This window comes from Acomys minous (assembly GCF_964271855.1).
Source record: "Acomys minous genome assembly, chromosome: 2".
NCBI classification, from domain to species: Eukaryota; Metazoa; Chordata; class Mammalia; order Rodentia; family Muridae; genus Acomys; species Acomys minous.
The window spans coordinates 50661533-50689263 of record NC_140484.1 but is presented as its reverse complement, the minus strand read 5'-3'; the positions used below and the strand labels follow the sequence as shown (position 1 = coordinate 50689263).

At 56.5% G+C, this 27731-nt stretch overlaps 1 protein-coding gene across 7 annotated transcripts in view; it reads left to right on the top strand.

Annotated features, from left to right (window-relative positions):
• NRXN2 (neurexin 2) overlaps positions 1–27731 on the top strand; it is a 114424-nt gene that overhangs the window by 76902 nt on the left and 9791 nt on the right. For 4 of the 7 annotated variants that reach the window (XM_084760315.1, XM_084760309.1, XM_084760311.1 and 1 more), the window contains 5 exons: positions 9109–9290; positions 13486–13657; positions 17490–17579; positions 20682–21007; positions 22950–23028. In XM_084760315.1, coding sequence (XP_084616441.1) covers positions 9109–9290; positions 13486–13657; positions 17490–17579; positions 20682–21007; positions 22950–23028 — 849 coding nt within the window. Of the gene's footprint in view, positions 1–1507; positions 2432–9108; positions 9291–13485; positions 13658–17489; positions 17580–20681; positions 21008–22949; positions 23029–27731 lie in introns of those variants that run through there. The other 3 variants (XM_084760312.1, XM_084760313.1, XM_084760314.1) reach the window with 3 other exon arrangements.

Sequence of the window (27731 nt, the reverse complement as noted above, 5' to 3'; positions counted from 1 at the left end):
TGCCCCTGTTTTCTAGCAAACTGGGGGGAGTGGCTGCAGCAGTCCTGAGGGAACTTGATTTCCTCTCTCTTCTTTGTCTCAAAGACAAAGTCTCAATATGTATCCCAGGCTAGACTCCAGCTTGTGGTACGCACATCAGCCTACCAAGCGCTGGGATTCCAGGCCTTAGACTCCACACCTGGCTTGCCCTGGTGAGCTCACCATGACAATTTTGCACCAGAATGGAACCTGGACTGGATAACTAGAAGCCACTCTCCCCTCCCCCTCCTTGTCTATTGGCCTTCCCTTTCTGCTCACCTGTCCACTTGTCCCTAGTTCAGGGTCGCCTCTGTAATGTCTTCCTGCTGCACTGCACTCTGCCCTGTCCAAGCAGGTTGATGTGAGTGTGAAGGTTGCAGCCAAGTGGGGGGGTGGGGAGGGGAAGGGATTTTATCTTCACGTACCACTGGAGCCATGGCAAGGACTTCTAATCTACCCTCCCCCCCCCCCATTTTGGAGAGCAGATCCCAGTCTAAGAGGGCATCCTAAAAGAGAGAGATTTCTTCAGCTAGATGTACATGGGCTGGGAAGGGTTTGTCCTTCTGGACAAGTGCCTGCAGAACCCCGGGGAGCTAGGGGCTGAGGCTAGGAGAGGGGAGAGCTGGGCAGGGGAGGGGAGAGGAGAGAGGGTTGGAGGAAAGGAAGAAGGCCTTGTGTAGGGGTAGGCAAGCACCTCGGGGTGTGTGTGTGTGTGTGTGTGTGTGTGTGTGTGTGTGTGTGTGTGTGTGTGTCTCCAGTGCCTTTGGGGCTTTGGATAGGTTGTTTCTATGGCTATGGATGACTGTCTTGGAGGGTGAGTTTCAAGGGGGTGGGGAGTGTATGTTGGCCATTCACTGCCTATAGTCAAACGTGTGTGTGTGTGTGTGTGTGTGTGTGTGTGCGCGCGCGCACATATGCCTCTGCAAGAATTTGGTATGCCAGTATCTGACCACACACATGCATATATGTGTCTGAGCTCTGTGCCTCCTGGCACACTGTTGCCTTTAGGGACGAGTGGGTGTTTTCATACCTGAATCGGTCCACAAGCCAGCTTATACATGTGTTTCAGGGGGTGCTGAAGAGGGTTGTGGCTACATCTCTGAGTGCTGGGCCAGCAAGCACTTTTGGGCCTCGTCCAGATGGGGGAGGGGAGGGGGAGGAGGAGGAAGAGAGCAGCCTCTCTTGCTAGCCTCAGTCCTGTTCAATTATTCAGCAGGGCCCCTTCTCCCGGAGGGGGGGTGGCGGTGGTGGTGGTGGTGATGGTGATGGTGGAAAGCGCGCTCTCGAGTGCGGGGGAGGGGCGGGGCGCGCGCAGAGGAGAGGCGAGCGCGGAGCGGGCTAGCCAGGTGCCACGCCGCGGAGCTGCCCAGCGCCGCCCGCAGATCGGGAGCCGCTCGGGTCCCTCCGCCCTGCCCCCCCCCCCCCGCTCCTGCGCTTCCCCTCCCCTCCCTTCCTTCCCTCTGTCCCTCTCTCCCTCCCTCTGTCCCTCCCTCCTTCTCCCTTCCAGCCCTCTCAGCCTCTGCAGCAACACTCCGCTGCCTCCATCTCTCCGCCGGAATCTCGCAGGCTCGCGCCTTTCCTCTGCTTGGCCCCGCTTCCCTCTTCTCTCCTTTCCTCTCCCCTCACCCCCCCCATCACCCGGATTTGCTTCCCTCCCCCTCCTCCCGCCCCCCTCCCCCGGCCGCTCCCTCCTTCCTTCTCTGGCCTCCGTCGGGCGGCAGCGGCGCCGGGTCGGTTCTACGGTGGCTCTCGCTTTCGGGGGAGTCGGGCCTCCGTCCCTACTGCGCACCCCATCTCCCGCCCCGCTGGGTTTTTCCGCAGGATTTCCCTACCGTCCCCTCCCCAGCACCATGCCCCCACCCGCTGGCCGCTGACAACCCTTTGCGCCGGCCCGGCCCCGGCCTGAGGGGGACCCCTAGCCCCTCGCGATGGACCCAGGCGCCCCGGACCTTGGCCTTCCCGCTGCGCGCACCCCGGATTCCCCGGCGGGATCCAGTTGATTTGCTTGGCTCCGGACTGAGGCTCGGGCTCTGGTTTTCCTTTGCTTCACCCCTACCCCCCTCCCGGAGCTCGCAGCCGGAGGGGGGCTTCGCGGGGCCGCGAAGCCCCGCGTCCCCGCCCCCAGCCATGGGGCTGTGAGGTGGCCGCCCCCGGGCCGAAATGCCCCCCGGGGGAAGCGGGCAGGGGGGGTGCCCGCGCCGCCCCCCCGCCCTGGCCGGGCCCCTGCCGCCACCGCCGCCGCCGCCGCCGTTGCCGCTTCTGCTGGGGTTGCTGCTGCTGCTGGGGGCGGCAGAAGGGGCCCGGGTCTCGTCCAGCCTCAGCACCACCCACCACGTCCACCACTTTCACAGCAAGCACGGCACCGTGCCCATCGCCATCAACCGCATGCCCTTCCTCACCCGCAGCGGGCACGGTAAGTGGCGCCCCGACGCCAGCGGACTGGTTGGTTGGGGTGGGGGGGTCTCGGGTGCTCCGCCCAGGCCCCGGGAGTCCCGAGGGCCGCACCCCGACTGTGAGCTCGCGGAGCTGGGCTTTGCGGCGGAGCCCCTTCACCTCCTATCTCCAGCTCCCAACATGCCAGCCCCACCCTCACCTCCATCTCTCCACTCCTCCTGCTCACCCTCACCCTTGTCTTCATCGCTGCTAACTAGCCTCACCTGCACCTGCTTCTCCCCATGTGCTTTGTTAGCCTCTCCCTTTCCCAGAGCACCATCACCCCGTCTGTCCTTTCATCCTTTTTATGCGCCCTCCTTGAGTCTCTCTTTCCTGTCACCTCCGTCCCTGTTCTGCTCATCTCTTACCTCCCTCTGCCTCACCCTCACCTTCCACGGCAGTCTGGTACCTCCTTTCCTTCCACCTCTGCCTACCTGGCAACCTTCCTTTTCCCCATTCATTACGGGCCTTCCACCACCTCGCAAATATTTTCCTCAGTCCACTGCCCTATCAGCTGCACCCTCTTGTACCCCCCCCATCTTTAGCACCCACTCACCCCCACTCCTCATCTCTGCCCTGCTTCTACTTGTGACCCTCAGCTTGCCACCTCAGCATGTCTCTCTGTGCTCCCAGGCTCCCCGTCACCTCTCCCGGTGTCTGTCATTTTCCCTGCCATCCCAGCCCTTCATAACCTCCGTCTCCAAGCCCCTTCCGCTGCCTTCTTAAGCCGACCCCATCGGTCCCTACTTGACTCCCGTCACTTCTCATTTCCACACGTCCCCCTCTAGTCTCAGGCCCTTCATTCCTTCATACCTGCCCCTCCCCCCCCCCAGGTTTCTCAGGAGGCCAACTCTTCCCAGCTCTGTACCTGTCACCTCCTGTCTATGTCCCTCAGACTCTATGAACCTGTCACTTTCCATTATTGTACCCCAGTTATCCATGCCGAGTCCCCTATTTCCTGCCACACCTGTCCCTCTTCACACGTTTCATCCCGTTGCTTCGTCCTTCCTTCACATTCCACCTTAGAGCTTCGGACCCCCCCACCCCACCCCCCTCGCCTCTCATTTCAGCCCATTCATCACCACCCGCCCCTGCTCTGTCCTGCACCACGGCTCCCGTCTCTGCACCTTGCCCCTCCATCTCTGCCCCTGTCTTCCGTCCACGCTGTGCCCTCCAGCCCACATCTCCACACCTCATCTGACCTTTCCTCTTAGGCTCCCTTCACAGCCCTCCATCCGGTCCCCTTTCTGAAGCCTGATAACTTCCACTTCTGGATGCTCCTCTCCATCTCTGCAGCCTGTCACCTGCTGTCTGGGCACTCTGGCCCTCCACGCTCCTGTCACATTTCTGTCCCATCTTAGAGCTCCCATCCCGCCCCCCTCTCTTGGCCCCTCATCACTCCTCATTTCTGACTGCCCATCACCTTTCACGTGCAGCCCCGTGTTTGTTCCTCCATCATGTTCTACACACCCACACTGTTGTGTCCCATCCATGGCCCTCACTGCCTCCCATTTTCTCCACTGTCTCTGCTTTCCAATGTTGTTCTGTATGTGCAAAAAGCTTCCTGAGCACTGTGTCTCATGTCATATCCGGTCTTTATACCCGCCCCGCCCCTCCCCCCCCACTTGCCACGACTTTGTTTCATCCATTCCCCAGGAGCGGTCTCTTCAGACTGTACCTGTGTTCCCTTGTCTCCCTCGGCAAGTCTCCCCTCTCTGATCTGTCTCAGCTGCCATCCCTGCCGCAGGCAGCGCTCTCCACTTCTCTTCCTCCACCTCCTCACTCCTCACCATGCTCCTCAGGCCAACTCTGCCTCCCTGGGACCCCTCTTGCCCTCTTCAGTGTCCCCTGCCCCTCCTCATCGCTCGCTTCCGGCACTCCTCAGGCCCAGTGTTGCTCCCAAAGACTCCAGCCAGAAGATGGGCCTTCTAGGCAGTGATGTGAGGCGGAAAGAGTGAGCTAGGAAAGGGGGCCAGGTGCACTGGAGGGGAGCCCTGTGGGGAGAAGAGGAGGAAAGAGGAGGCCAAAGAGACAAGTGCTGGCTCAGGGATGCTGGGCAGGTGGGGAGGAGGGCCCAGGAGCTGGCAAGGAACAGGAGTCAGGCAGAGGAAGGGAGCAGGAGTCCAGGCTTATCCTGGCGTGTGCAGGATGCTCTATCCTGGCGTGTGCAGGATGCTCTATCCCTCTACAGTTCTCCCAGAAGCTTCTTGTCACAGCCCCTGATGCTGTGGGGACATGGGCCTGGCAGACCTATAGCATTGCCCTGGGAGAAGTGTCTTTTCAGGGTGGAAGGAAGTGGAGGGTGAGACGGGGAGCAGCCTGGGACACTGATGAAGGCAGTGAGGAGGCTCTGAAGGGTTCGGGGAGGAAGGAAGGGGCCAAGGAAAGCCAGAGGAGGAGGAAGCAATATGTCACAACTGACCCCAGCTCTGCTCACCTTACCTATGGGGGAGATGAGAGAACCAGCTTCCCGTGGGACTCCTCCCCGGGGCTAGCAGCCAGCCAGGCTTCCTCCTGGCCCAAGGCTCCCTAGTACGGACACAGGACTCTTCATGAACACCTGCTTCTCCAGGAGGCTTGACTTGCATCTCTTGCCTCCTCATTGCTTTTCCACTTTCCTTCCCATCCCCCAACCACTCCTCTTACATAATGACCCGACCCACCTGCCAAACACAGTTGACACTTCTGCACCTGATGTCCCTGGAAGGTATGGGGTGACCAGCACACCTGCGACCTAATGACCTAACCCTAACATGGATGGAGGAGATGATGACACCTGGCTGTGAATCCCTTTGTCCTGGTTTTTGAATCCCTCCATGAGCTCTCGGTTCCTTTCTAGTTCTCCCAAGTACCAGTAAAGAAAGACTCAACCCCAGCTTAGTTCTGCGTCAGTCTATTCCAGCATAAAAGGGACTGTCGTGCATTTTGATTCTGGGGATGGGTGTGTTACTTAGACTGCTGGCTGGCTGGTGTATGGCCAGGGAGGAAGTTAAGAGTCGAGGAGGTCTGTAGATCAAGAGAGAGTTGAGCTTAGACTTCTGGGGCCAGGGCAGAAGCTCCACGCCCTTGCTTGTGGTGGTCCTTTTGGGAAGATTTGTTGGTGACAGAAAGCACCTAAGGCCCAGGGTTTTCTGGATTATGTAGGCAGGGGCCTTATCGCTTGGCCATTCTAAATCTTCCAGAAGGCTTTCGTGCTAGCTTCAGCTGCTGCTGGGGCACTGGCAGACACAGTGGCTGCATGTGTGCTTTCAGCTCTGGGACATAACTGCATGGGCAGTTTTTACATTGAATGACTATTTTGAGTCAGGGTTCCCTAGCCACTGTTAATGGTGTGTGTGTGTGTGTGTGTGTGTGTGTGTGTGTGTGTGTGTGTGTACTGTTGATCGTATCTAGTATTCTATGGCTCTGTGAATTTCTGGGTCTAGAAGGCATTGAGGAGACTGTATTGGATGTGTGCAGAAAGGTGCCAACCTTGAGCCTGTGACATCTTATGTCTGATTAGAAACTCTCTTGCTGTGGGCTTCTAGCGGCGTGGGCCTGGCAAGCGTGCTATGCACAGTCAGTTCCTTATTCCCACTGTGGAAAAGAGCCATTGGTCTACGCCAGCCCTGAGCAGTACTGGGGCTTGCTGTAGGCCCCTACGCTTCTCGAACCTTTTCTGGATACTGTCAAGAGTTATAAACGAGGAATGCTGTGCCGGCCACCAAAGCTGGTCTGCCTTCTTGGGGGAGTTCGGGCCAGGGCCAGAGACAGTTTGCTAGCCTGATAGAGGTGCAGGAAGCTCCTCCCAAGCGTGGCCGGAGAGGCGGGACCTAGCAGAAGCCCCGCCTCCTGCACCCGACCTCCTCGTAAGCCAAGCCCTCTGTCCCCGCCTGTGCCGGAGCCCTGGTGTTGGGGAGAGAAATGTCTCCTCGGGGTAATTACTGCAGCCCCAGCCCAATAAGCAATTCATCCTTTCCCTCTTCTGCCCAAGAAATGTCTCTCCACCCTGGTTCCCCCCCACCCACCACCACCCAACACACACAGTATAATAAACGCCCTTCGGCTTCAGCAGGTCTGCCCAGCAGGGTAAACTGGCTGCAGTGTGAGAACAGCTGGATCATAAATCCTGGGGGAGGCCGGGCCTGGGGAGTGGAAGGGCTGGGGCGCAAGCGCCCATTCGCACTTTGCCGGCCCCTGCCCTTGGCGGGCCGAGGAGTCCGGTCTTTGTACGGTTACCGCCATGTTTCCCTGGCTGCCGAGACTCCCGTGGCGGGGTCTGCTTCCCGGGGCTGGGGCTTTGTGTGCAGTTGGGTGCGTCGGGGCCTGCGCGTGGGTGTGGGGCCTAGGTGTGCGACACTTGGAGCTGTGTCTGCTTGTAAGGCTTGGGACTTGGGTTGTGGGCACGTATCTCAGATCTTTGCGGCTTCTCTGTCTAACCCGGTACCTGGCTTACTGTTGTTCCGGTGCTCTGGGCGCTGGCATGGCGCTGTCCATGGTGGTGAGCACGCTGTGTGGCATCCATCCGGGAAGCCGGCAGGAGAGGCCTCCTCTTTAAACCTGGCAGATTTGGGGGCAGATTCCATACAGATGGAGTTTCCTTCCTTGGTGTGAGAGGACCAAGGAACCCAATGAAATTCTCCTCTCCTTGGGAGGCCCTGGAACCCAGGGTCCAGGGAGTGTGCAGAGGAAGGTCAACAGCTCTGTTTCCCCAATCCTATCCCATCCCCCCCGCCACCCCCCAGCCCCGAATTCAACATGCAGCTTGTGAGTGAAGGGGAGAGGGAGGACCCTGGGTATTATGGTTGTCATGGAAACAGCCGATTTTCTGGATGCTGCAGTGTTGGGAGCTGAGAGACTCTACTACTGGCTGAGGCAAAGCTGTTTGGCTCTGGTCTCCAGGCCCAGCCCTTACTAGGCAGGCAGGTAACATGCACTGAGTATAGAGGTGCTGTTGTTCACTGTATAGCCCTCACTGGAACTGCCTCGCTACTTTAAACTTGCAGCTCTACCTGAAGGCCCAGCCTTCCCCACTGTGCCTCTAGAGACTAAGGTAGAAGATACACCTGACCACGCAGAGGCAGAGCTGGTTCGCCTTTGTCTGCTGGGGTGCTTTTCAAACTACAGGCTGCAAAAAGACAAATTTAGACATCCACGTGGTTTTCCCATGTCTGCCCTGGCCCTGAAGGTCCCTTCTCATTCATGCTCTATCTGGAAGGCAGGAGACAAGGAAGGGGCTGGGGGAGCAGCGGGGGACCAATGCCTCCTTCTTCTCCATCTCTGGTCACCTCCCCCTCCCATGCCCAGGGGCAGCCTTCCCCTCCCAGCCTTCCACACTTGCGCAAGGCCTCTCCATGGCACTCAGAAGTCCCCTCTCCTGTGGGGATCTAGAGTTCCCTGGTGAATTCCTCTTTTTACCTGACCGCCCAGACTGCAGGGGACCCCAGGTCGCTGTTCCCCCACCCCACCCCACCCCCGCCCGAGTCAGAGTTCTGCTGCACTGGGTTCTCCTCTGGCTCCAGGCGTCTGTCCTCAGACCCCTGTCTGCATCTCTTATCACTGGCTAAGTCTTCCCTTGAACCCCTTTCTCCACCCCAAGAAGCCTTGAGAGGAGTCCTTAGTAGCTAATGATTTAATCAAGCATTTATGAATCTCATCTGCTCCGCTTATGTCCTAAAGAATGCAAGAGGAGTCTCTCCCCTTCCTTTCCTGCAGGCCCAAGAGTCTAGTGCTCCTGGCCTCCCAGAAAAGGCTCCCTTCCCGGAAACTGGGTGACCAGCCCCCCCCTCCCACTCCCACCTCCACCCCCAGGGAGCTCAGTCAGCCGCAGGAGGGAACATGGCGACTAATGGGGTTTATTTTGGGGCTGAGATCGTTAGGGACCTCACACCCGCCCCCGGCAGCCGGATGGCGAAGAGGAGAGGGAGAAGAGGAGAGGGCGGGGTGGGGGAGGGGGAGAGGGAGCCTACATCTCAGGCTCCCACTCTCCTGCTTCTCTCACCTACATCCCTCTCTGTCCTTCTCTGTCCATCTGTCTCTCTGCCTCCTTCCTCCTCTGGCTGTCAACTTTCCCCATCCCCCCCCCCCCCCGCCATGTTTGCCTCCTCCTTCCTGGGCAGGGTTCCAGGCCTCTGGGCTTTGGCACCCAGGTACCCTTGGCTGTGGAGGGTGGAAGCAAGGATCCTTGGACAAACCAGGAAGATTCCCAGGGGGCTGGGAGGGGACAAAGGGGCTGGCACTGGCAAGGTGCCAATGATGAGCTGTGAGTCACAGCTGCCCACAGGCCTGCTCATCTTCCCGCCATCACTTGAGACTCCCTCTTGCCTCGTTGCTGCTTGGCTCTGATCCCAAAGAAGCACTTGGAAGAAGTTGAGCTGGTTAGAAGCAGACCCCAGGCCCTTCCTTCACAGGACGTTTTTTTTTTTTTTTTTTTGCTGTCTAGCTTTCCTTGCAGCCTCTCTCTCTCTCTGGCCACACCCTCTGCGTTACCTGAGTTGCTGTAATTAAAGCTAGCATTCCTAATGAGGCAGCTACATACACAGGCCCTCACCCAGGCACCTGGAGCTACAGGGCTGGTGGCTTCTGTGGGATTCTTAGCTGAAGCTCCGTGTCCTCAGGCTCTGGCCCCCAGCGCACTCCCACTGACATTTCTTCCTCTCCGTTTTCTTCTCTCTGCAGCTGGGACCACATACATCTTTGGGAAGGGGGGAGCGCTCATCACCTACACATGGCCCCCCAATGACCGGCCCAGCACAAGGATGGACCGCCTGGCCGTAGGCTTCAGCACCCACCAGCGGAGTGCTGTGCTGGTGCGAGTGGACAGCGCCTCCGGCCTCGGGGACTACCTACAGCTGCACATTGTAAGAACCCTGGCCTCAGACCCCATCCCGCCATCCTGACTCCAAATCCCCTCAGTCCTCACTGCTGTGGATGTCATCTCACATCTGTCCTTGGTGGGGAGAACTCAGGGTCCCATTTCCCTCATACCTTGAAGTATTTGTTTGAGATCCAGCCCCCTCCCAGTCACTCAAGAGCCACCCATTTGATGTGCAGACCGACTGTGTCTTCCAGTCATCCTGAGTGTCTGTGAGCTTTCCAGACCCTTCCGCTGTAGGCATCAGAACCGTCCTCACCTTTAGGGTGTCTCTGGGCTGCTGCTGCTCACTGCTCTCCCTGTCTTCTCTCTCACACCTTCTTACCCAACAGCAGCCACCTGTGCCTCTTTGTCTTGACTTTGGATCCCACCCTGCCTTTGTTCTACCTGTGACTTGCATTTCCATGACCTTTGCCATCCCACTGGACCCTTGACTAGACCTTTCCCACGGATTCTCCTCAAGTTCATTCCCCACTCATCTCTTGGTTGAGCCTCACATCCATTAGTGTAGAGGTGGTTTATCCCTTTTCCTTTCTCTTTGTCCACCCCATGCCTTTTCCTGTGACCACTGGCCTTGGCCTATTCTCTGTGACCTCTGACCTCATCCCACACCCTTCTCTGTGACCTCTGGCCATGCTCACACCCTTTCCTTTGACCTCAAACCCTGTCCTATTACCCCCACCCCATGCCACCTCGTGACCTCTGACCTACCCCACCCCAATCCTTGTGACCTCTGGTCCTAACCCACACTTTCTCTGACTTCTGGCCCTGCCTTGCACCCTTCTCTGTGACCTTTGACCTTGTCAGATTTCATTTCTGAACTTAGCCTCTCCCTCACCCCTTCCTTCTCCACAGTCTTAAGCCCCAGCCTCTGACCTCAGCCTCTATACTAGGCCCCTCCCTCCCTCCCTCCCTCCCTCCCTCCCTCCCTCCCTCCCTCCCTCTTCCAGTCTGCATCCCCCATGCTGGCCCTGGCCCGAGCCCTGGGCTCTGAGGGTAGAACAGGCTGGCCAGGTTCTTTGTGCCAGTTGGAGAACTGGGAAGGGAGAGAACAGCAGAAGAGGAGGCTTGACTAGGTTCTGACCTTCCCCACCTGAGTAAGGCTAGGGCTGCTGGCTGCTCCCACACAACGGCTCTTCAGGTCTGCACCCCTCCTCCAACACCAAGCTGTGAAGGGAGAAGACCCAGGGGAAGGCATCTTGTGAGCAGAGCTTGGCTGTTAGCAATGGCAAGTGACAGCCTTGGTCCCCAGGAGGGAAAAAGGACACAGAGGGAAGTGTAGGGAGTGAGCTGGAGGCGAGGCCTGGGGAAGAGGCCTGAAGTTCTGTGTGGCAGCCTGTAGAGAGAGGTGAGGCACTGTGAGCAGCCATGTGGTAGTGAGTGTGTGGCAGTTGTCATAGGAGAGATGGCCGTGAGTCGAGGTGACCCAGAGAGACCTAGCGTCAGTGGGACCTGGTGGAGTGTGATTGCTTTTATGTTTCCTCAGAGCAGAGTTTGTTGTGGTGGCAGTCACCTGTCAGCGTGGTTGGGAGTCATCATGTTTCCTTGAGTTCGTCAGCCATCCCCTCTTCTCTGTCCTGTGAGGACATGTGTAGCTTTGGAGCTGATGGTGTGAGTTTGAATGCCAGCACTTGCCCTTTTTCTGCTTAGTGTCAGTGCAAGTCACTGCAGCCCTCGGAGCCTCAGTTTCCCCGGGCATGTGGCACACTGAGAGGGAGGGCAGAGGCTTAAATGGGATCACATGTGTAATGTGTTCATTGCACTTCCAGGATAGGGAGGTGTACTCAGCATGCTGGTCACCTGTGACTAGCCACCTGGGCAGCATGTGTGCGCATCTGGGCTGGTAGGTTTAGGGGGTAGTGCTTCCTCCTAGAGAGCAGGAAGGGCAGGGAGCCTTGAGGAGAACTGTGTCCTTTTCCCTCAAACCTCTCCTGGTACAGGGCTGTGAGGGAACTAGGCCTAGGTGCTGCAGAGGATGGGGGAGGATGCTGAGAAGGGTGGAGGTCCCAAGAGACGATGGCACTGAGGGGGAGTCGGGTACCAGATGGGCTCAAAGCCCCTTGGGGGCAGCCCCAAGCCCCCTCCTCCCCCAGTGACACATCAGCTCCCACCACAGAGTCGTTAGCAGTTCTCAGAGAGTGGGGAGGCGGCAGCAAAATAAGAGAAAAGCAATTTGACGTTTCTAATAAAGCGTCGCTCCACTTTGCCAAATTAATTTTGACTCCCATAATTATTTGCTGTAGGAGCGGCCGCGTTCTCCCCACCGCCGCCTAATGAGGTAATTGGGGAATTAGGAATTAATGACTTTAACAGAAGTGACAACTGACTTCACATCGGGAGCAGCTCTGGGGAGCTGCCTCTCCCCCGGAGTGCACAGCTCCAAGCTTGGCTGCCTCCTAGGAAACCCAGGTGTCCTGCCTTCCAGCTCCTCTGGCCAGTCCTTTGCCAGTCCAGCTCCCAGCCTGCCAGTGCCCTTGACCATTGTCACTGCCCGGGCGGAGCCTTGTGAGGGGGAGAAACCCTCAGAGACATCCAAGGGGCTGATACTATTCTGGGTGGTATCATTACTAACAATAGTAACCAGGAGGCTTGGCTGTTCCCTTGCCTGTGTAGGGAGCAGATGATGATCGCGTCTCCCTGGGGATGTTGTCAGTCTGTGGGTGGTGCATGGGTGGGGCTTGCTAAGACAGTTAGGCAGGGCGGCCTCAGTTTCCTTGCTTTACCTCCCGGGAGGTGGAGAACAGCCTGTGTGCACATTTGTGTGCAGACAGGTGTGCGCGGCTTGTCCAGGATCTTGGGCTGGGGAGAAGTAAAGCCCACCAGTGGGACATAGATCACCATGGGGACCATAACTGCATGCCCTGCTCTTGAACTGTGTCCTGCTCCTCATCCTACCCCTCAGCTCTCTTTGCCTCCTCTCCCCGCATCCCCAGGCCTTTTGGCTCTCTTTGGATATAGCTAACAACCAAAGGGCTTTTCTTGCTCAGGCTGGACTGGGAGTTTTCCGGTGTGTCCGTGTGCTAGACTGGGTCTCTGAGAGTGATTCAGGGGTCCAAACACGCCTTGTGTCTGTGCTGTGTGTGTGTGTGTGGGGGGGGTTGGGCTGACTCTCGCTGTATTCACGATGGCTGCTGGGAAGTACAGGAGAGTAGACCAGAGGCCTAGCCTCCACTGGCCCTGAAGGCAGGATAACCTTAGCATCTCTCATGCTAGGCTCTTTAAGCCAGGGTTTCCCCAGACTAGTGGGCAAGGGACAAGAGCAAGGGCACTGGTTTTGGAGGTAGGCCAGTTGGGACTGAGATGCCTGGTCCCATCTTAGGAGCAGTGAGGCACAGATGCTACCTAGTTTCTTCCTGGGTAAAATGTGACACTACAAGTTTCCTCAGGGCTACTGTGCAAGTTTTGGGGTCTCAGCAAAGTTCCACCTCTCGCTCCAGCACCACTGGCCAAATTATTTGTCGGCTAGACTTCAGGTGGCCTCTTCAGGCTCTGCTGCGGGCCTGGTTCCTAAGTTTGCTGGCCCTTTGCTCCCTTTCTGCGGTCCTTAGCCTCTACCTGTTCTTCTTCCTTCCCCCTCAAGTCCCCAGTCCCATCCCATCCCAACACCCCAACATCCCCTTTCTCTAATAAAGCTGGCATAGTTCTACAGGCCTCTTCTTATCCCTTGTCCATCACCCCCGACACTTCCTGAGTCCAGGCTACCCCTGACACCGCAACTGCAGAGGTCAGGTCAGAGTCCGAGAAGCTGTGCAGACTTGGGGGATGGGGCCAGGCTGCCCCCTGAGGGTGCGAGCCTTCCTTATCACAATGCCTCAGAGAGGCCTCTGCCTCCTCATTCTCATGTGGACCTCAGGGACCCTTGCGTAGCATAGATGCCCAGTAAACATTTTCTGAATATTCTGGATGAACCTGAGGGCAAGAGACAGACGCTATTAGTGGAAAGGGCTCCATGCCCTGTTCTGCAGTACTAGGTAGTGGTCCCCAATGATAAGCCTCCAGGGTGCTTGGTTGCCTGCATATGCTAGGGGCAAACCTGCCCACACCTTGGGTAGTTGAGACCTGAGGAGGTGTCTTATAAAACCCGCGAGAGGCTGTGGAGATACTTTGGGAACCTCGGATGGAGTTTTTCAGGGATACTTGCCTTCTCCCATTGCTGACCCGCCCCATCTCCCTGTCCCCAGGACCAGGGCACTGTTGGGGTGATTTTTAATGTGGGCACGGACGACATTACCATTGATGAGCCCAACGCCATCGTGAGTGACGGCAAATATCACGTGGTGCGATTTACTCGGAGTGGTGGCAATGCCACCTTGCAGGTGGACAGCTGGCCAGTCAACGAGAGGTACCCGGCAGGTAGGTGACACAGGCCCACAGAGGAGAGGCACAGCGACAACAAGGTGGGACGGCAGCCTCCCATTTTGGAATGCTGTGGGGGCAGGGCAAAGTGGAGAGGCTTCCAGCTGTGGGGCAAGGTGTGTGGCTACGGAAAAGACTGGGTGGAACCCCGGTGGGGGCGTGGCGAAGGAGAAGTCTGGGTGGAGGTGGAGGGAGGGTATTATTTGGCAGATGAGGTTGCAAAGCCAGAATCCAGTTTGGGAATGGACAAGAGAAGATGAAGGAGGTTACAACTAGGGAGTATCAGCTGTGATTGAGGAAAGAGCGAATTTAGAGAGGAGGGCCAGGTTGGGAACGGTGAGACCCATTTCCTAGGAGAGGTTCACAGGTTAAATGAACAGTTCTTGACAGGAGGTGTAGCTGTTCCTAAAACACAGAACCAGCCAAAGACCTGAACTCAAGGACCCATATCAGCTTCTGTAGATGCTGGAGAAATAGGTGAGAGGTGAAGAGAGCAGGGACCCCAGCGTTTCAGGCAGCAAAGGACGTGGTGGAAGGGAGCGAGATATGACGAGAGTGCAAGGGAGGGTCAGACACCTTCAGTGATCTTCACAAGCAACATACAAGGTCCAGGGACCCATTCTTGGCCTGGGAACCCAGAGATGAGGACAGAGAGAGCCTTAGTTCCTAGGGCTCAGTTGTGGTAGTCAAGGACAAAGCAAGGTCTTAGAAACCCAGAGGAGGGAAGAGGACGAGGCCATGGCGGGGGGGGGGGGGGGGCATGGGGTGGGGAAGGAAGCTCAGGAGGGAGCCTCGGGGTGAGAGGAAGCCAGAGGAGGAGTGATGGAGGGTTCTGGAAATAGTCACAGAGACATCTGCAGAGAGATGGAGGCAGCTCCAGGATTGATGCAGAGAGATGCGGAGATGCTGACACAGACTCAGCGAGGGGGAGAAGAGGTGGACAGAGCCCTGCAGGAGGCAGGACCAAGAGGGAGGGAGGGAGAAACACTGCGGGGAGAAGGACAGAGCTGCAGGGGCCAGCTGCCCAGCACAGAGGATGACCACCTGTGACCTCCAGTGCCCCTAGCCAGAGTGACAGAGCATGAGCAGGACAAACCTTCAGGGCTCACTCATGTTGAGACACAGGAGCCAGTGCAGACTCACAGTCATGGTGGCTTACACCCGAATGGCTGTGGGCAACCCTTGAGATAAGAGCTACCCACAAGCCGGGCGTGGTGGCGCACGCCTTTAATCCCAGCACTCAGGAGGCAGAGGCAGATGGATCGCTGTGAGTTCGAGGCCAGCCTGATCCATAAAGTGAGTCCAAGACATCCAAGGCTACACAGAGAAACCCTGCCTCAAAAAAACAAAACAACAAAACAAACAAACAACAACAACAAAAGCTACCCACATTCTCCTAGTAAACAGAGGCTGATGGATGTACCCATAGGCCACCCTGACACTCAGATGACCTCAGAAGGTGAGAAAGGCAGAGGGGTCCACAAGAAAACAGCTCTGCAGAGGGATGCTAGCTAGTGTACTCCCAGAGCCCTGGGCGTATGTGGGGCCAGACATGCCAACTCTCCCACACAGGCCTGTCTCTGCTCCCTGTACGCCTAGCCACAGCAGATCCTGACAGCCAGGGGTATCAGAGCTCACTGTCTCAGGGGAACAGGTACAGTGCTTTGTAGTAGTGAGGACATAGGCCTGTGCTGGTGTGAAGAGTTCACCGTGCCCAGTCAGACCTTATGCTTAGAGGTTCACTTCCTCAGGCGAGAGGCTAGGAGGAACACACATCCTCTGCTGGCTCTGCCAGGACCCCTGCATAGGTATATGGAAAGGCTGTCTGGCATCCCTTGCCTGTAAATCTGGGTATCTTTTTAATTTTTTTTTTTCTGGTGAAGGGGAGTCAGGCTCTCTCTACATAGTCCTGGCTGGTCTAGAATTTGCTACCTTGACTAGGTTGGCCTTGCACTCACAGATACCCACTTGTGTCTGCCTTTAGGATGCTGGGATTAAAGGTGTACATCACCATACCTGGCCTCCCACCTGACTCTTAGAGAACACAGAGGCATAGCCTGTGGGTTCTGACTCAGTAGAACTTGGGATTTACTCCTGGATCTCTACTGACAGACCACAAGACCCGGATCAAGTCATCCAGCCTCTCGGAATCTACAGGGAAGAAAAGATGTCATTACCTCAAAGCGCTTAGGAAGGCGCCCTGCATGTCCACATGAGCATAGGCACATATGGTCCAGAGAGCCGTTCAGAAGCAGGAGCAGGCCTGCCCGGGGATCTGGTTAGGCTAGTGTAGCTGTGTGGTGCAGAGAGAAGGCTCCTACGCAGGCATGAGTGGCTTAAAGCAGCAGAGTGGCCATATTCTCAAAGGACATCATGCCCCTACCCAGTGTGGTAGCTTAGGACCACTCACGGTTCACGGAGAAACACGGAAAGCCGCACTGACAAGCCCCTTTCCACATAGGAGTGCATGCACCCCTATGCAACACACCACACACACTCTCTCGTGTGCACACACATCCCCCCCCCCCCTTTCTTGTCTCAGGAGTTGGAGCTTGAGAGTGGAGGGAGAACAGGTGGGGTATCCAGATGGGGAACCAAGGATGAGAAGAAGGGTGGGGCTAGAGCTGGGGGAGGGAGTCTGAAGGAGGAAGGCTGAGGTTCTGGCAGGGCCTGCAGAGGAGGGAGATGGGTGGGGCCAGGGCTTGGTTCTAAGGGCACCGAGGGCCCCAGCATCTCGAAGTGGACTGAGATGGAAAAGACAGCAAGGCAAAGAAAGGCCAGGAGCAGAGGAGGGCCAAGGATACCCGCAGGAGATGGCATGAGAGGGCCGTGGAGAAAGGGAGGTGTGGTCTGAGTGGTAAGGTATTGGTGGACGCCAGCAGTGAAATCCTGAATCTGTAGAGAAAGGCGGTCTCGTGACTGCATCCGTGCACACATGAATACGGAGGGCGCCTTTATGGAGGTGTTCCGGAAGGTGCGTGGGTGGCCTAGGCCCTGGTCTCTGGGCAGGTGAATGAGAGTAGGAAAGAGTTTAAACACCCATGTCCCGCTCTCCTCGTGGCCCTCCCGCCCCATTGCCTGTGGGCATGCCCAGCCCTCCTCTGCAGTAGTAGCCAGGTGTACAGGCAGTCAGGACCAGGTGAGCTGGCGGCAGCAGCTTGCAGGGGAGAAGTGAGGAGGCCTAGGGTGAGGGAACAGAGACTGAGCTGGAAGGGTGTGGTGGGCCAGGGGTGTGGAGGGAGGGAAGTGGGAGGTGGTGATGGGTCAGGAGTTGGCTATGACTTTGAGAAGCGGTTTAAAGCTCAGTGAAATGCGTGTGCTGGGCACCCCTTTAAATGCTGCATAAACCCTGCTTAACCTACCCCCTCCACTTCTAAACCACCCTCTAAACAGTAAACAGCTGGACCGGCCCCCTAACTTAAACCTGCTAAATGCCCCGCCCCCACCCCACCACCCTTCTTTGGGATGGTGAAGGAAGTGGGCCTCAGCCTCAACAACTTGACTAGATAAACCTGCTTAACCTCTGACCTTCCAGCTGTGGGTTTTTTTTGTTTCGTTTTTGTTTTCTTTACACTTCTTTCCCCTTTTCTCAGGTTTCCCTCTCCTTTGGGTTACTCTCACCCCCCAGGGGTGGGGTCGGCTCTGGATGGAGCCTAGGGAGGGACCCCCGTACCCCCACCGGGAGAGGAGGGGCCCAGCATTCTGTCCCCACCTCCCTCTGTTGAATGTGGCTGCTTGCTGGGGGTCTCCTGAGAACTGCATAATTACTTTCTAAAGCCTGTGGACTGCGCTGCCTGAGAAACCTACTGTCTTTCTAAACTTTTCCAAGGAAACTTTGATAACGAGCGCCTGGCGATTGCTAGACAGAGAATCCCCTACCGGCTTGGTCGAGTAGTAGATGAGTGGCTGCTCGACAAAGGTAACTAACCAGAATTAACTAACTAACTAACTAACTAACTAACTTTAAAAACACTATCTTAAAGGTGCAGAGCTCTCTCCCCCACCCCTCCCTCTTTGTCATGCCCGGCCCCAAGTGGAGGGACAATTGTCCGGGCGGGATGCTCCCTTCTGCCCCCTGCACTCAGCCTGTTTGTTTCTGGGAGGTGCTTTGGGAATAGGGAGGGACAAAACCTGGTGTCTCCCTAGGGTGACCCTCGAAAGGTGGAGACACCCTTAAGCTTGTGCTGAGCGAAGACATCCCTGCAGCAGGAGGGGGGTGCAGGCTAGAAGGTCGGGTCTCTCTGGCCAAGTTCAGGGTTAGCGTTAGTAGGAGGGCCACAGGGCACCTGGAGGTAGGAGGGGTTTGGGAAGCAAGGAGGGCGGAGCCAATGCAGAAGGGCCCGGAAGGGCTATCGTGAGGAGAAAGGAAATGCTTGAGCCTCGGACTGTAAGATAAGGTCCCTGAAGCCATGGTCCCAGGCCCCTTAGAAGTATCTGTGAGGAGACTAAGGGAGGGTGGGAAGGTGGTGGTTTCTTAGGGGTTCTTAGAGGTCTCTGCCTGCTGGTCTGATGAGGAAGACAGAGCAGGTCCCTAAGAGGCCCTTATGTGGCAAGTGAGGTACTGCTGTGTGAGAGGGAGAAGCTTCTTGTTGCCAGAAGTTGGGGGCCAAGGGCACAGCCATGTCATTCCCATTGGAGGAGGGGCGAGCTCTGTACCTCTAAGGCTAAACTCTAGTGGGGAGCAGAAGTGCTAAAGCCCACTTAACCAGCTGATAACTGTGCTTTAAATGTCCACGGGGCTTTCCCCCAATTAAAAAAAAAACAAAACACAAAACCTAAAGTAACCTCCAGTCCCTGCACCCAGGGGCCTAAACACGCTGATAACCACATGTGATAAACCCACAGCAGGACAAAAAAGTTAAAGGGACTGTAACAGACATCGCTAAAACCTGCAGCCCCCAGCCACACTGGGCTGCTCTCACCAGTGGGGTGAACTTTAACCCTTTGAGGCGTTTGTGGAAGGTGGGGGCAGGGGCCACAGAGGCTGTGGATTCCTCTCCGTTACCCACCCTCCCCTCCTAGAGTCACAGAGGCTGAGGGAGGAACCTGGGCTGAGTCTAGAACAACTTGTGATACCACCAGCTCCACCCCCCCCCAACTCTCCGTGGGTAGCTTGGGGGAGCTGTTCAAGGGAGAAGCTGACCATGGGCCTAAGGAGGAAAGAGCCCCAGCCACACCTTCTCTTTAAGAATCTACTCTTCTAGAAGCAGAAGCAGGTTGGGCTTCCCAAAGACGAGGAGGAGGAGGAGGAACTCACTCTTGGCGTGGTCCTCAGCCCAGTGCTGCCCCTGTGGTCCTAGCTCCGTCCTGGGTCTTTGCTCAGCGGGCTCCCTGTGCACCAGAATAGGAGTAAGCTCCTCTAGGGCCGCGCTGGGTGTTCTCGGAGGGGGATATTTTATTGTAAGTGGCTGGGATACGGTAGGTAGCTCAATAGATGTTTCTGGAATAGTCCTATTTCTACTTCCAAAACATGTCTGGAGCAGCAGTTCCCGGGGGACCTTACAGTAGAGAGACCTGTAGTCAGATGGGTTTGGGATGGAACATTTTAGAAGGCCACATGCACATCAGGTTTGTACAGGCTCTAAGAAGGCTTTCCGGAAAGAAATCTGAATAACGGAGAACTCATCTGACGCTTAGGGCCCTCCTCTCCTTTTTTTTTTTTTTCTTCTTATAATTTGTATGCACCTCCACCTTTTATGGGCTGGGCTTGGCCATATGTGAGGATGCATGGTTGCTGGGGGTGGGGGGTGGGGATCTTGAGCCAGAAGCAGGCTGGTGCTGAGGAAGAAGAGTGGAGTAGACCCCCCCCCTCCGAGGAGACACGCCAGTGACCAGCCTTAGCCGGACAGGTGTGTGGGGCTCCTGGAGAGCCTGTGTTTTTAGAGAGGGTACGTGTCACATGTTGGACTGTCTCAGCCCAGGTTTGGGGGGCAGGGCTCCCAGGTTCATAACTTTAAACCAGATCTCTAACGAGGCACTAACCAGAGGCTAACGAGGGCTAAGCCAGGTTTTAAATGAACGCAGCTGAAGGTCCGTGGGGAGAATGGGGCAAAAACGTACTCCATCTGCCCCCCTCCCCAATAACATCAAAACCAAAGTTAAATCTAAACTTAAACATAATAACTATCTTTTCTAAAAAGCAAAACAAAACAACAACAACAACAAAACAAAACAACAAACTCAGAGGGTTAAACTGACCCCCAGGTCCACTAAAACCAAAGCAAGCAGCCAAGCCCCCAGCAGGGGCCATCCAGAGGTCTCTACACTGCCAATTGCAGGGCTAGATTGGAGCTGGAGCAGTTATTTTGGCTGTCAGTGAGCGAAGCAAGGTCCCTTTAACATTTTCCTTATCTTGGCTTGCACGTCTACACTGGGGGAAGGGCTCAGCTCCTAGGACTGCGGCTGGGCCTCAGTAGGCCAGGGGAAGCTAAGCAGCCTGGCCAGCCATCATAGAGTGCCAGTGGGTGGGGCCAGCCAGGAGCAGACCATACCGTCTGCCTTCCTCTGCTCACACTCGCCAGCCCAGCCGACTCCACCTCGGCCTGGCAGGACCCCCTCCCGCCTCTGTTGCCACTGTCTACTGCTTCAGAGGACACATGGCTTGAGGCTGGACCCTGGGTGGGATGTTTGGGAGAAAAAAGAGAGAAGATGGAAGTGGAACTGAAGGCTAAGGACAATGGGTGATAGCCCCTGAGTGAGATCAGAAAGGGGGGGGGGCAGGTGCAGACGCAGAGGCATGTGCATGGTGGGGACAGGGGGTGATCAGGCTCCCTTTCCCAGCCCATGTGTGCCCCGGTGGCCCTCTTCTGTGGGGGTCCCACAAGGCTGGGCCAGGGGCTCTGGCTAACAGAGACTTTCCCTTGGTTGTCTGCCTCTTCCTCATTCCTTCCCCACCCACGTTCTGGCTCCCCCACCCCCACCCCCACCCCCACCCCCACTCTCCTCCCCTTCTTCTCTCCACTCTCCCATCCCTTCCCGCCTCTCCTCTGTCCGCTCCTCTCACCCCACCCCTAACCCTCAGGACGCCAGCTGACCATCTTCAACAGCCAGGCTGCCATCAAGATTGGGGGCCGGGATCAGGGCCGCCCCTTCCAGGGCCAGGTGTCCGGCCTCTACTACAATGGGCTCAAGGTACTGGCGCTGGCCGCCGAGAGCGACCCCAATGTGCGGACCGAAGGCCACCTACGCCTAGTAGGGGAGGGGCCATCCGTGTTGCTCAGTGCGGAGACCACTGCCACCACCCTGCTGGCTGACATGGCCACCACCATCATGGAGACCACCACCACCATGGCCACCACCACTACTCGCCGGGGCCGCTCCCCCACAATGAGGGACAGCACCACCCAGGTGAGACCCTTTCTATGTCTGGGAGGGTCCAGGGGGCTTTGGAGTCGGGAGTGGTTGGTTCTGGAGACAGCCGTTCCTCACCTTGTTGTCATGGTGATGATTTAGGAGAGGAAGGCCTTCATATAGTGATCAGGGATATTGACCGTGTCGGGGTGACCGCTGTTTCTAGGAGGTACAGAGTTGAGGAGAAGGGAAGTCTGCATGAAGACTGAGGGAGTGGTGAAGAAGGTGGCTGTGCTAGGGCTTAGTGGACCAACTGGTGGCCAGCTAGTGGCATCTTGGGCAGAGATGACATCCTGGAGTGGTGACTTGCAGTCTTCCAGGGTGGGCAGCCCCTCTCCAGAGGCTGGTAGAGGCAGCTGAAGATGCTTTTGGGTGAGAGGTCAGGCTTGTAAGTCCTCCATCTTTGCATAGCTTCTGCATGTGACTCTGGGCGAGCACTCAGTACCACAGCTCGGCAGGCCTCAGCCTTGGCCCTTGAGCGGGTGCTCTGAGTGGCAGTACAGAGTTCCCTGTGGATTACCCCTTCACCATCTACCAGCTCAGGAGCTCCCTAGATCTGGTGAATCTAGTTGAGGGGGCCACACCTGAAAAACAAAGCTCCGAGGAGCAAGCAGGCCTGGCTTTCTGGGTAGTCACTGGACTGCACGGCAGCTAGAGTCCCTAATGGCCACCAGTGCCTGTTGTGTCAGTGCCAGTACTGGTTATGAAGACCTGGCTGGGCCACCTCAGCCCTACAGTGCTTCTGTGTCCCTTCCCCCAGTGGCTGTTGAGCCTGAAGGCCCAGAGGAATCTCGGGGGAATCCATGAAGACATGTCTTTCCTCCACACCAGTCTGTCTTCTGCTTCTCTGAGCTGGGCTCAGAGCATTCTAGGCTCTTCTTTCTTGCCAGTCTGTCCTGCAGGGATCCTGAGGCTGGGTTGACTAGGAGAGAGACAAGATAAAAGCCCCCCTCTCTATCTCGAATGTCTAGGAATCTGGGAGATCTGGATACCCAGAGGCTTTCCTCCGGAGAGTGGGGGAGCCGTGAGAGGAAGGCCGGGCCTCACCTAGGCTGCCTTCCTACCCCCCCCCCAACGTCCTCTAATCGCATCAAGTCTTAGTAGAAGAGGGTAGGCAGACCAGCCACGTGGGCAAAAGAATGGATGGCTCAGGGAGCTACTGGGTTGGGTGGAAGAGAGGGAGGGTCAAGGATGTGGAAGAGAGGACGAGTCTATGGCTTTGTCCTTGGGCAAGGGCTGTTGGGCTTGAAGTGGAATCTAGGGAGCAGCAGGTTGGGACCCTCTCACCCTGGCATCCTTGGCCTCCCCGACCGGCTCACTCCTAATCCCCTTACTCCATGGACCTCGGGTCTCCCTCCGAGGCTCTCTTTCTTAACCCTGCTGAACTTCCCCTCCCCCTCCCCCAGGCTCCCACATCTCAGGGATCCTCTTTCTTTGCAATCAGGAGGAGAGAAAATGCTGACAAAGTCGACTCCTGTTGTCATGGCAACCATAGCCCTAATTATTGTGCGGAGCCTGGTTCTCTCTGTGGAAGGGGGTTGGGAAAGATGAGAGGTGATGGTCTGGGGAAGCTGGGGATAGGAAACCCTGCAGACCCTGTCCCCGTCTCCCTGTGTCCCGAGCCTATTCCGTACCCCAGGTATACACACATCTTGCAGCCCAGGGTTGGCATCTCATCCCCTGGTTCCCCAGTGTAAAGGACTCAACACATGTTGTCTTGTCTTTAGGAGCCATGGGAACTGCAGGGCTGGCTCTGTCTAGTATCCTTTAGCATGGAAAATTGAGAGGCCAAATCACCCAACAAATGATGGGGGGGCTGGGCTTGGGCCTGTCTTCTGTGCTGTCCCACACCTCGGGAAGCAGCCATGGAATCTGTTCACCTACTGGAACCCTCTCTTTCCCTACTCCTCCTCCCACTGCCCCTCACCCCCCACCCCAGAACACAGATGACCTCCTGGTGGCCTCGGCTGAGTGTCCAAGCGATGATGAGGATCTGGAGGAGTGTGAGCCTAGTACTGGTGAGTGCCTTTCCCCCCTCCCCTGCCCCGGGCCCTTCGACGCTGCTGGGGAGGGGGGCGACTTTCTGCCACCTGGCCCCAGCCCAGGGTGTGCTGCAGGCTTTATTCTCTCCTGCAGTCCCTTTGTGACTTAGAAGACCCCAGGTCCCTCACGTGCCCTCCGACAAGGTGCCTTTCGGTGTCCCATCCTTGGAGATAGTGAAGTCTTTAGCCAGGGCTCCAAGGGAGGATAGCCAAGAGGAACTGGGAGAAGAGGGAGATGTGGTTGTATAAACATGAGGAACTGCCCCTCTCAGGAGTCCTGGAATGGGAGGTGAAGAACTACAATTCCCATCAGCCCTCAGGTCCAGAACTACAACTCCCATCAGTCCTGAAGCCTGGAGCTCCCTTGGCCTCCTACTCAGCCTCAGGGACTTATCTGGTGTTCTTGAAAGGATCCCCAGCATGCCAGGCCAAGGAGGGCAGTTGCTACATGGAAGCTCTGTATCTGGGTAGAGGTGCCCCTCAGGCCAGACATATAGTCCCCTAGGGGAGAGCCTAGCTTGAGAGTGGCTGTAGAAGAAGCTGTGGGGAAGGGCTTCCCGAGTAATGGTGACACAGGGACTCTCTGCTTAATGTTGCAGGCTGGAGCCAAGGCAACAGCTACAGGGCAAGTTGGAGGGGGTGGGGGTGAGCTTTGCATGCTAGCTGAGAGCATGAGAGTGAGGTGACCCAGTGATTGCTGGGCTGCTCTTCTGAGCAGATTGGCAGTGGCTGCCAGGAACAGTGGGAGGTGGTCACTGGGGGCTGATAGCAGGACTGGAAAAAGGACTGGATGTGGCTGGCGGGAACTCCCAGGAGGGGAACATAGGCCTTGATGACACCTGGGTGAACTCATAGGAGCAGAGGGGCCGTCCACATCTCTTGCTTGGCTTCCCTGAGGCGTCTCTCCATCACTTAGCCATGGTGGTACCTGAGCTGTGGGTTTCAGCAAGGCTTGGGGGAGGGGGAGACCAAGTGCATGAAGGACAGAGAAGGGCTGTGAGTCTGACCTGAAGTCAGTCACCTGGAGGGCCTACCATCCCCAAAAGAGACACTGAAGCTGAGGGTGGCCTGCCACCCCGGACAGAGTGTGGGTAGATAGGGCAGAATCACAGGCCCGGGGAAGCCCCCATACCCAGAGCTTGCTGCTGCCGCCTCTATCCCTCTTCTCCCAGTAGTCAGGAACTTAGTGAGGTGGTTCTGTGGTCCTGGGCCAAGGGGCGTTCATGGGAGGTGCCAGCTGCTGGCCGGGAAAGACCTCTCTGTCCACGGCTCAGGGCCTGTGCTTCTGGGAACAGATGCTCTCCTCTGCAAGAGGCCCCTCTGCCTGGAGCCACCCTGCTCCATCTCTGTATCCCGCCGCCCCACTACTGCTTTGGAAGGCTTTGGGCATGTGGCAGAGTCTGCCCTCAGCACCTCTCAGTGCTGTGTAATCCACCCAAGCTATGGGCAGCGGCTGGGGATTCCTAGGGGCTGCCGTAGCCTCCAGCCCAGGCTTACCATAAGGGGCTGCGAGGAGTGGCCTGTGAGAGCTCTGGGATGGGGCTATGCTATGGGGAAGGGGTGCAGCCTCACTTCTCATTCTGGGACCTGCCTTTCCTCAACTCTGCAGAGCCCGAGCACACGTGCTGCGCGCACACTAGGCTGTCCTAGGGCCATATTGGGAGGGTCTAGTGTCCCAGGCAAGAGTCCATCTAGAAGCCTGGGCGTGGCCTGCAGTGAGCTCTCTGGTACCCTATCCTGAGCCAAGAGGGTAAGGTGGACTGAAGTGGGCGGGTCAGCCACCCCCAAGTGAGGGCTCCCAGAGATCACTGGCCATTGTGCCATTCTTCTGTTAAAAAAAAAAAGGCCACCATGTGAAGGGAAGATAATGGAGGCGGAGGAAGCCTGGAGGCCTGGAGGCCTGGAGACTCGGTTGGGAGGGCTGATGTCTGGCCCAGTTTTGAAAATAAGCCCTGGAGGCAGGGCAGAGTGGACCTTAGAGTGCCTGGGCTCACGCCAGTACACAGCTCCGAAATACCCACTGTCCTCATCTCCTCGTGGGAAACTAGGCAGGGATCATGATGACTCCTGGGTACCCAGACTGGCATGGACTGCCCCTCATCCTGGCATCTGTAGCTAGAGTCCACTAGGATAAGGAAACGTTTTCTAGCAGCACACCAGGCTCCTGTCAGAGGAGGAGGCAGCCTGGCTAGTGACAGGCTGGCTGCTGAGAGCCTGACCCTAGGGCGTCTACCCTCTGAACTTGCAGATCTTCCGTCCAGGGTGGCAGTGTGTGCCTGGGATCATCCCTGTTTGGCTTAACCACCTCCCCATCCCTTCCCTTCACTCCAAGCCCTCCGCAGACATAGGCCTGTCGTGTAGCTCACATTTTACCGGAGGCTGGAGGTCCAGTCACACAGGGTATTGTTAGAATTCTCCCTAGTGGGAGTGCATTTAAGGGACAAACACCTACAGTTGGTAATGTGACACACCACCCCTGCTGGCCCAGCTGTCCAGGCCCACACATTGTATTTCCAGCCTGGCCCCTGTAGGACTGTGGGCTTCGCACCCCTGAGACACATAGGCAGACTTAAATCCACAGAGGCATACATCCATATGTAAATAAGTGTGCTCTTACCAGGGGGCACACATGTACACCCATGCATACACATTCGTACGTTGCCTGGAAGCTCACATATTCCTACACACACACACACACACACACAGACACACACACACACACACAGACACACACACACAGGCACATACACACAGGCACACACACACAGGCGCACACACACACACACACAGACACACACACACACACAGGCGCGCACACACACACACACACACACACACACACACACACACACCTAGAAGAAGAGTGCATGCCATTTACACTCAGATCAATAGAGGCACACAGATGCTTAGACCCAAAAATTCACATGTGTGCCCAGATGCCCTGAACCTTATGTACACACCTGTGAAATCCAGAGAATCACAGAGGCTTTCAGTCCATGAAGCGTGCTATGCACCAGAGCCACTGAGTGTCTCATGTGCCTGCTTAGAGCTCCCAGAACACCTAGAGCTGCCTAGACTAACAGCTGCTCACCTGCTCAGCCCCTGGAGAGTCACACCTGTGTATATCGTGCTCGGCTGCACAAAGGCTCCTACATTCAGCATTTACCCTGCCTGGGCCCCTGCACACACCCAGGGCTATGTGGACGTGCATGCTTAAACCCACAGAGGCAGCTCCCGCATGCTCGCGTCTGTTGACGCTCTGAGAAGAAAGCCTCCTCATACATCGGGTGCTCTGAGCATGCACTGTGCATTCGGGGCTTTGTGTCTATGTGTGCTCATGTGTGCTCAAGGCTCACGGAGGCACGTGCCTTGTGACATGTTCCTGGATTCGGGGTTGTATATCCACGCTCAGTTGACGAAGGCACACACCTGTGGACTGAGCCGCCTGTGTAACACTTGCTCACATACGAGTACAGACCACAGCCCCACATATGCATTCAGATCTTCAGCTGTTCACAGGTCTCCCAGCCACAGATACACTATTTGTGTTCAGGCAGGTACACGACTCACTCACACTCATGGAAGTGTGCACATACACATATCCATGGAAGTGCCCTTCATGTTTGTGCAGTCTTATATTTCTGTCCATGTGTACTCACCAGGATGCATATGTCCCTCTATGGAGGGATGTACTCATAGACCAGCATGGTTGTCCCCACAAGGAGCCTCCTCACACTGAGGTATGAGTATGCACTAGAACCAAAGGATCATGGGTACATGCGGTCAGACCCTCGAAGTCTTTGCATATGTGTACATTTGCATATGTACGCAGGCCCCGTGGACCTGCACCCCTTCCACAATGTCTCCGTGAGAGGGGGCCTGAGAGGCACACCCATACCTGCACATTCACACTCACACACGTATTTATACTCAGACCCTGTGAAGCATATGCGTGCATGCACACACACACACACACACACACACACACACACATACACACACACTCAGTTTCACAACAGAGACACCCTTGTTGATTCGTAGAGAAATTCGTCCACATTCATTGAGAGGAACATATGCGCAATGCATGTGCACGTAAACACGGGGGCCTGAAACGGCCCATACAAATGCTCACAGACACAAGTGTGTCAGTGTGCTCAGTGGTACCCCTGCAGTGGCACACAGAAGGCATGTATTTATCTGCAGACCTGTAGGTCATGTGCACACTCCGATCCAGTGTCAGCTGTGTGGTCACTTTCAGGGGTATGTACACAGTTATTCAGACCCAAAAGGGCATACCTACATGCTCAGGGTCACCCAGTTTTGTAGAGACATACACACATGTGCTTAGGGGTGTAGGCCTTGGGGCATGGAAACACAAGCCTTCCTAGGCATGCAGGCTCATGGGTAGCCAGATGAACACCAGCATCGAGCGTTTACCATACACGCACCCATCAAGCATGTTACCCACCCATAAATGAGAACTTCAAAGGCATATGAAGGCTTCATCCCACTGGCCCACACATTGGATCAGATGCACAGAGGCATGTGTTTGGATTCCTAGGAGCTTTCAGAGAGGCACTAGTTTCTGTGATGACACCCCACAACCTCTGCGGTTTAGCAGAGACCTGTAGCCTCTTTCCTGTGACTTCCTACGCTTCTGACTGGCGCGAGCTCTCTAG